Source organism: Meriones unguiculatus, chromosome 12, assembly GCF_030254825.1.
Source record: "Meriones unguiculatus strain TT.TT164.6M chromosome 12, Bangor_MerUng_6.1, whole genome shotgun sequence".
Taxonomy (NCBI): domain Eukaryota; kingdom Metazoa; phylum Chordata; class Mammalia; order Rodentia; family Muridae; genus Meriones; species Meriones unguiculatus.
The window spans coordinates 26,297,440-26,306,765 of NC_083360.1; the positions used below are offsets into that span (position 1 = coordinate 26,297,440).

Sequence of the window (9,326 nt, forward strand, 5' to 3'; positions counted from 1 at the left end):
AAAACCTAAAATTTCAAGGGCCCTGATCCTCAGAAAATCATGAACCAATTTAAAGTCGATTTCTGACACCAATGTTTTAACCTCTGATGGTTCCAAGTGGCACACAAGGAAGGGGACAACTGGTATACCTAGCAGTTGTCTAGCAACTGTCATTTGCTTTCGGCATAGCACACACCTCACCTTCCACGCCCATCAATACAGACACTGTATCAATCAGCCCCTTGTTGCCACCGGTTGGAATACAGCCCTGGAGTCTTTATCATCACAGGACTCCAGCTCTGAGGACTGACACATGAGCTGGAGTTCATTTGTTCTCCCTGAAAAGTCATGTTGGAAAAACATGCTTCTCTGAATCTATGAGCTGTCAAGAGTGTGGAAATGTGTGGCCCACCCCCACCCCCACCTCCACGCTGCTATCAACAGCCACTGTTACAGTACTGTTTGAAGAACACCGAGGGCCAACATGAGAGGAATGTACCTCTACACCAGATCATGAGACCATCTATGTGAAAGAATGCTCCTTTGCTTGGGTCTCTCTAAGGAGCTGAAAAGTGGGGCTTCCAGAGAAAATGAATTCTTAGCCTATTGCTGCCAGTAATAGGAAGGATGCCCCAACTGAGAACCAGATGCAAACCCTGGGTCCACCATATATAGCTGTCATATGGCCTTGGATGAACCACTGTGGTTCCTCAGTGTCCTCATCTGTAAAATGAGAAAATTGTTAATGGGAAAGCCAAATGAGAATCCAGAAAGGCACATGGCCCATCCACGGGAAGCTTTAGTCTTAGCCTCAGGGCTGTCTTAGCCACTGCTCTCATGGCTTCTCTTTCCAGCATGGAGCAGGTCACAGGGATGGTCTGCTAATACGGGATCTAAGAACTGAATACGCTGACCTCTTGGTAGCCCCTCTTACCTTGAAGGACAGTTAAGATTAAAGAGCCTGGGGTGGAAAGTTGGCTCTGTAGGTAAAATGCTTGCTCTGCAGGAGTGAGAGCTTGAGTTTAGATTCCAAGTACCCACACAAAGCCGATGAGTGTCTATAAAAAGAGGATCCTGGGGGCTCACTAGTCATCTAGCCTAGTCAAATCAGCTCCTTGTTTGCAGTGAGAGACCTCACTGAAAATTAGGAGAAGCAATTGAGGAAGTTACTCCAACAATATGAATGAACCTCTGGCCCCTAAACACAAAGGCAATTACGCCTTCACACACATATACATGTGCTCATACATACATGTCACACACCTGTAGACACAAAGATTAACGACCCCATGGCCAGGCTGCCTGGGACAGAGTTTCATTCTATTATTCATAAGTTGTATGAGTTCAGGTAGGCTGCTTCACCTACTAATGCCTTCACATATGCATCTGTAAAATGGCCTAACAAAAGCACCTACTGCCCTGGAAGGTGAAAGTTACAAACTCCATGAAACATTGGGCCCTGATGGCTGCATACATTGTCACACACCCTTTCATCCAAGGTCCCCAAGCCGCACTGGCCTGCTTTCTCTTCTCTAGCCTAGGCAGAGCACAGTCCATTTCCAGACCTTGGCACCTGCCATTCCCTCTGCCCGGACAGCTAGCTCTCCTCTTCAGAGAAATCTCTCCTGATAACCTTAAATGTAACCACTTTTTCTTTTTCTTGTGTGTGACAGCCTTTACCAATGCGTGATGAATGTCACAGGCAGCATGGTCCAAGACAATGTAAAATGAACTTTCTTGAGCCCACTAATACTAGGTTCCAGGACAGCAGAGAAGCTGTCAGATGACAGCATTCCCATTGTGCTGAGCACGTGGGCAATGGAAATAGCACACAGGAGAAGCGGTACCTTAGAGAAGGGCATTCCACAGTCTTTATGAGATGGGTTTCCCGTAACACAAACCTCTTTAAAGGGAGACATTTGCCCCCGCCCCCATGTTGGCCTACTATAACCTCTTCTATAAAACAGAATTGATCTTTTAGCTTCTAAATTTCCAATTTTCTCAAACTATACTCCTGTAATGGAAGACTATAGAGAGAGAAAGAGGGAAATAGGAATTCCAGCCAACAAGGATTCTCAGGGTCAAAGATGCTGGGAAACGATGTTTGCACACTTGGGATTCATAATGCTCAGGGAAAGCTCTCCAGAGCCCTATAGGGAAAATGAACATCAAACCTAAATTTGCTGCGTTTCCCAGAGTCTACCTATGATCATTCGAATCATGAAACAGTATTTGAAAGCTAATGGTCAACTCCTTTCATTTACAAATGCATCCACAAAGCGAAGCCCAAAGAAGACCAAGGGGGCTGGTTCAGGATTATGCAGCCACCTCCTGAATCCTGGCAGAGGGCAGCTTTCTCAGCCCCTGGCTGTGACCTGGTGATCTGCTTAAGCTGTGGGCTTGCAAGAAGTCAAAATCCGAACGCAGACCTCAGATCCTAGGACAAGCCTGATAAAAATTATGGGACTTAACGTACTAAGTAAGTTTTGCCTTCAGCCTCACTGTTCCAGGAAACGGTTCATTCAACAAACATTTATTAAGCATGATGTGACAGGCATTGCACATTTTACAGGGAACAAGACACTCCTGATCAGAAGACTCATAATACAGTTATCCATAAGGAAACCAAAATTGATTGAACTGTCCTTGAGAAACTGTCTTTGGAGCAGGGGCGTGTAGCAGCTTATATATGCACATTTCATTTGCTTTTATACTTTTTTTTAAAATTTGTGTCTAGTAAAATCATACCGGAATAAAGAACACTTTCCTGTACTCGGTGCAGAGAGGGAAAGCAGAAAGACAGAAAGGTGGGATCCTTTGTGAGACGCTCACCTGATAAGTTCGTTCAGTCATGTATCACCTCTGGCTTTCTGCATGTGGGTTGAAGTTCATTCTGTTTGCTACTGTCTGCAAGGAAAATCATCTGCTTCAAAGCAGGATTCCAGGTTTGAAGCATTTTGAAGCATATTGCACCTAAAAGACCCTAGAAACTGTGGTTTACTGAAGCCATGATTCTGAAACACTGCAGATGAGGGATGGAGAACGCAGAGTTGTTAGTCTAGGTGGTCTATTCAATGTGCTGAGAGTGTCTGTCTAGAAATCAGGACCACTGTCACCTGTGATTCTAGGAGAAGGTTCCAAAAGACCAAACAAAACCGAGTGTCAGGCCTGAGAAGTCCACATCTAATAGTGTGGAGGTGAAACTAGCTCTCAGGGTGCCCTGATGCTGTGACTAGGAAAAAGACAGGCAAGAATTCAGCAGTTCCTCACGGCCCTTTGTCCTGCATGTTCTCTGAAAGCAAAGCCGCTCGGCAAACAAATGTGCATTCCAAAACTCAGCTGTCTTTTAAGAGCATGCTTGTGATTTCTCCAGGAGCAATGCTGAGCACCAACCAGCTGGCAAGGCAAAGGTGACAGACATCCAGGCTCCCAAGCCCAAGCACATGTACTGTGCACTTGTTAAAAACTAGAACAAACCAGGAAGAAATCCCAGACACAGAAAAGACACCCCCTCCCCCAATCTGCACTAATGGAGTTCCAGAACACAGGACTACAGACCCAAGTCTCAGCCCACCCCAACAACTGCCACTCAGACCTGTTATTTACAAAAACAACCCAGATGATACAAGTCACAGAACGAGCTTTTGTTAGGAAGGTTCAGTTGAGGTGTGCTCTTAAAGTGCCAGGATCCAGTTCCTCTTCCCTAAAGGAAACTCTCTTCCTTGTCCAGAATATCTGCGTTTATTCCAACAGCCTCCGCTAATTTTCTCAGGTGAGAATCATTTAGTTTCTATACAGCCAGACTACAGCACACTTGGAGTGTATATTTGTGTGTGTGCATGTGTGTGTGCATGTGTGTGTGTGTATGTGTGTAGCTATGGCCGCAATTGTCTATGCTCATGAGGGTGTTTCTAAGCAGTTTTATGGAAACAGTTGGGAGAGAGAGGTGAGATCTTGCCTAAGGAGACCTCCTCCTCACAGTCAAGCTCCCAGACAGAGCCAGCAGCCAGGTCACCATCTGGGGTCGTTGGAGAGATTTGAGACATGTGATCGAAAGGCCCCTCCTCCTCCTCCTCCTCGCCCACCTCCCTGTCTCCAGGGGACACTGCATTGGGGATCATGTGGACATAAGCAGCAGCGATCTCCTTGTGGAAGGCCGTGTCTTGGTTGTAGGAGATGAGTTCATTACTGATGTTTACCGTCTGCACCGGGGTCCGGAAGCAGAGGTGGCTGCACCCCAGCAGCTGGGCGAACACCTTCCGGAAGTCGGCGTTAAAGGCATAGATGATGGGGTTGAGAGAAGAGTTGGCCCAGCCAAACCAAACGAATATGTCGAAAGTGGTCTCGCTGACGCACGAGAAACCCGTCCTTGGGCCCTGGGTGTCCCCACTGCTGCAGAAAGGAACCATGCAGTTCAGGATGAAGAAAGGCAACCAGCAGCACACGAAGACCCCCATGATCACTGACAGGGTTTTGAAGACTTTAGTCTCCTTCTTGATGGACGCTCGCAGGCTGGGGTCAGGTTCGCAGGCCCCGCGGCTCCGGCAACTCTGAGCATGCTCAGCTGCCCTCTCCAGGGAGGAGATCCGGCGGATCTGCACCTGCGCAATGCGGTAGATGCGCGTGTAGGTTACGATCATGATAGCCACCGGGATGTAGAAGCTGATGAGCGACGAGGAGATGGCGTAGGTTCGGTTCAGGCTGGAGTCACAGTTCTCTGTTCTCCCTTCTCGCTCCCAGCCTCCTTCCCAGGGCGTCCCATTTGTCGACATGCCCTCGGGGCCCTGAGAGCCTGCCTTGTCTCTGTGCCAATTGAGTTGGACCGGGATGAAGGAGATAAGGATGGACAAAGTCCAGGCCAGGCCCACCATGACCAGAGCTACACGCTGGGTCATCTTGCGCTCGTAGCGGAAGGGCCTGGAAATAGCCCAGTAACGGTCTACACTGATGATACACAGATTTAGGATAGAGGCAGTGGAGCACATGATGTCAAAGGCCACCCAGACGTCGCAGAACGCCCCAAAGGGCCAATACCCAGCCACTTCAGCCACAGCCTTCCAAGGCATCACCAGCAACGCCACGAAAAGGTCCGAGACAGCCAGGGATACGATGAAGATGTTGGTCATCTTGGCGCGCAGGTGGCGGCTGCGGACGATGGCTGCGCACACTAGCACATTGCCGAGCAAGGTCCAGACGATGAGGAGAGTCAGGAGGCCTGCGGTGACCACCTGCGCGGGTCCCAGCGGGGCCGCCGAGCCCCCCGGGGCTCCCGCCTGCGCCAGCTGCCGCTGCAAACCCAGCCGCGCCCGATGCGCGGTGCCATTGCGCCCAGGAGGCAACATGTCCAGCTGAGTAGCACCGGCGCGCTGCGTGCAGTCCCAACTTCGGCCCTGCTCCCCCGCGAAGGCCCCATCGGACACCCCAGAGGGTGCTGCTGGCCCTGCAGCTGACCGTCCCCAGACCCGAGGGGCGCTCACCCTACACGCGAGATCCTGGAACGGTGACAGCCTCGTGCGCCTCTGCTCCCCACTGATGGGGCAGGAAGCTACCGGTGCCCGCGGGCCGCCCGGGCTGGGATCCTGTGTAGGCAGCGCGCCGGGCGGCCGCTGCCGCTGCGTCTGGTTCGGAGCCGGAGAAGCAGAAGCGTAGAGCCGCCGCCAACGGGGGCGGGAGCCTGAGCCGCGGGCACTGGGCGATCTCTGTGGCGCCGTGGCTGCCACGTCCCCCGCTCCCGCCCCTATCAGCTTCTGCCGCCCGCACGCCCTCCCACCTGTGTGCCCCAGCGTCCTGACTCTCTGTGGTCTTCCTCCAACTCCAGAGGCCATGCACAGGTCCATGAGTGACCCCAGCGCCACACCCCCGTCCCGAGCTTGGGAATTAGCTTCTCCTGAACACCAGGTGCCTCTCCTGGAGCCCTAGCCCTGGCCGCATTTCTAAAAGCAGAGTGGAGGAGTGGTGGGATGCAGCAGCCTCCGTACAAACCGGAGGCTTGGGTGTCTCCGCCTTAGATGTCACAGCCACATCCCGAATCCACACTGTGGGTCATAGGACACTAGATTCCCTACTCAGCTTTGCTGATCCTTGCTTTCTTCGCTCCAAAGGAGAGACAATGAGGTCTACTCTCCGGGTGCGCAAGGATTTGGGAGAGTCACCCAGACGTTGTGCTGGAGACAGTGGCCCTTGTGCCCACCTCGTTCCTCACGCCCACCAGAGACTCGGCTAAACTCAGGCCTCGACAAGAGTGTTTCCCCGCCACCCCTCATCCTGGAGCTGCCTCTCCTTTCTTACTTTTGGACATGCTCAATCTACTTAGGCAGGAGGGGGCAGGAGGAAAGCCGGGGATGGGGTGGGGGTGGGGTGGGCGATGACTGTGCTTCACAAAAACTAAAGCTGAAAAAGTCCCGGCTGGAGAGGGAAAGGGGAAACTGAGGAAAGGGTGGAGAGACAGTGTGGTTCTGCAGCCTTAGCGCGCCTCTCACACACAAGCCTCTCATGCTCTTCCTGTCTGCCTGGTGGTGCTGAGCTCAGTTGCTAGTGAGGGAAAGCAGGCCCCTGAAGGGGGCCGCTTCCCTGCAGGTGTTGCCTCGTATTCCAGCGGCTTGCTCCCCACCCAGAAGCATTTGCGCTCTGAGCAGCTCTGCGGGAGCCCTCGCTTCTGAACATCAAACACCCCTTGTGCTTTCAACCTTCTTGCTCCCAGCTTTCTGCTGGGGCAGATGGACAGACCACCTGTCCTGTCCCAGGGCCAGAACACCAACTGGACAGTCACCCTTCACTCCTGTCTCTCATCCCTGCCATCAGGGGCCTTGTCTCTGAATTCATCACGTGTCACCATCCCAGGTGATGGCCCCATGACCACCCTCCACTCAAAAAGAATCAGGGTTCTCTTTCTGTTTTGTGGTTGGGTAGATTATTAGCATGGTTTCTCCTGGTTGGGAAGTCTCCTATAGCTCCCCATGAAGCTGGGCCTTTGGCCAGGCATACAAAACAGCTCATCAGCCTGTGCTTACTTGTCTCTGTCCACAGCACCTGCTGATTCTCCTGAGGTTCCTCCACATGTGACCAGTGTTTGAGAAGGCAACAGCACCACTCTAAAGAAAGGTCAGCCATCACAAGACCTAGATGGGTTCAGGTGGGGATTTCCAATCCTGAGCTGACCTGTACCCTGACCCTGACATCCTGGAGGGCAGCTCCGCATGATAGCTAGAAAAGAACTGTGGTTGTCAGGAATAGACTCAAAGTCCAGCCATTTCTTGAGTAACTACTAGGTATTATTAGTATTTATTCACGTTACTAGGTATTATATGGTCTTTATTAGATAATAGATGCTAGGTATTTATTAGAACTAGAGGTCCTAATAAAGATACACGGGTGGATAGACAGATAGTGGAGATATATGCAGATGTAGACCAATATCTAGGAGGTTTTAGGCTTGCAATCTGGTATATGTTCAGCAAATAAGTTTATATTTGTTCTTGGATGCTTTGGAAACCTGCAGGTCCATCCATCAACACCCAAACACTTGTTGGTGGGAGGCTCACAGCACATGCAAGTCATAAAAAGAAGTGGTTTGCATAGTGAGGCAGGAGATAATCAGATCAACAACAGGCTCAGTTTCCCAATAAGCACAAAACTTCATGTCAGGGGCAGGCTATGATCTTGTGCCTTGGGGACACAGGGAGAATCACAAACATGCTCCTTCCGACTGGGTCTTTGGGTTCTAAGAAGAAACAAATAACAATAAGATGTTTGGGCTGAGGCTGTATCTCAGGGATAGGGTATGGTCGTGGTGTGCATGGGGTCCTGGGTTCAATCAATCCTCAGCACCAATAATAACAATAGTCATAATAAATTAATTTCAAAACAACACAGTTTTATGTCATGCTGAGTGTTTTTCAGGAAGCAAAACAGAGTATCTGAATTGGAGGGACAAGCTGTTTCAAAAATGAAGCTTCTTGCTAATCAGAAAGATGAGATAGATTTGGTGAAGCAGATCACTCTGGAAGAGAAGACAAGCTGATGCAAAGGCCCTGAGGCAGAATGATCTTGCCTGAGAAAAAGTACAAGGGTCAGAAGGGCTTTTATAGCACAGATGCCAAGAGAAAGCAAGGGTATGAGATGGAGAAGGAGGTGAGTCCATTGTCATGGTGAAGACACTGAACCATGTTCTAAGTACCAGATGACTGGTGTTTAAATCTCCAACCCTCCCTTTCAGCACCATCAGCATTATTTTAGATGCATTTGGCCATCCCTGCAACATTCAGGACAATCTTCCATCATTCCTTCTCAAGAGTAAGCTCCAGCTCTTCTTGGGCAGACATCTTGTGCTCCTTAACAGCAATGACTCCCTTGCTGCTAGATGGAGGCTGTGTGCTGGGTTCTAGTCAACAGCATATAGCAAAATCTTGAGAAGGTATAAGACCTAAGCAGCTACACTAATGTCTTGACTTTGACTCAGTTCCTTAGGGGATTTCTATTCACCATCAGAAGTGTGAGCCATGAGAAAAGGATGCATAAAGTTTCTCTGGACTCCAGAACAACTGAACTCTCAATAACACAGTCAGGACTGGATCAGACATTCCAGCCACATTCTAGTCACAATTGCCCCAGCTTGAGGCTGGGTGTCATAAGCTTGGAAGCACCATTCACCATGCAGAATTTTCTGGCCTCAGTGACAGGGGGAAGGATAGAAATGGCCCCACAGGCAGTTTTATAAGGATTGCTTACCTGGCCCAGCATACAAACACTGCAAAGAAGAGCTGAATGTCATTCTGCTAAGAAGCAAGGCTGGGGACTAGGGTGAGGCTTGCCTTTATGGGCAGTCTTTTTCCCTGTTTGCAGTAGGAGAGAATGAGGCTCAGGCAGGAAACCGAGACAAGCAGAGACAGGCGTAGAGCAGGAAGAAAGACAGAAACACAAAAAGAGAGAGACAGAGAAACAGTGAGAAGCAGAGAGATAGAGTAGAGAGGGATGGGAGAGAGAAAGGAGGGAGTGAGAGGAGAGAAAGAGAGAGAGACAGAGAGAAAATATCTTGAAATCCAGCCATAACCCTGGATTTCTTTGCAGTTACAAAAGCCAATAAATCACTTTTGGCTGAAAGGCATCTTCAGAGGTTCAGAGGCCACCTGCCATCCAAAAGCTCACCCATGCGAGAAACAAGGAATGCTTGGGGGCATGAGAACAAGAGGTTGAATAACTGCCTGTTGGGTTGGCAGGGTGAGCAAGGCTGACAGGAGGGGACAGCAGAGCTGGAGGGTAGGTAGAATTCACCAGCATTTGGCCACTAGGGCGTTCCTAGCAGAGGGATGAGTATATGCAAAGGTTCAGAGACAAAGAGCGTGAAAAAG

At 50.1% G+C, this 9,326-nt stretch overlaps 1 protein-coding gene across 1 annotated transcript; it reads right to left on the minus strand.

The window, feature by feature from the left end:
• Positions 1–2,491: 2,491 nt before the first annotated feature.
• Drd5 (dopamine receptor D5) lies at positions 2,492–6,218 on the minus strand. The gene has a single exon (XM_021649643.2). The coding sequence runs from the start codon at positions 5,814–5,816 to the stop codon at positions 3,891–3,893; it is 1,926 nt and encodes a 641-aa protein (XP_021505318.2). The 5' UTR covers positions 5,817–6,218; the 3' UTR covers positions 2,492–3,890.
• Between the last annotated feature and the right edge of the window lie 3,108 nt (positions 6,219–9,326).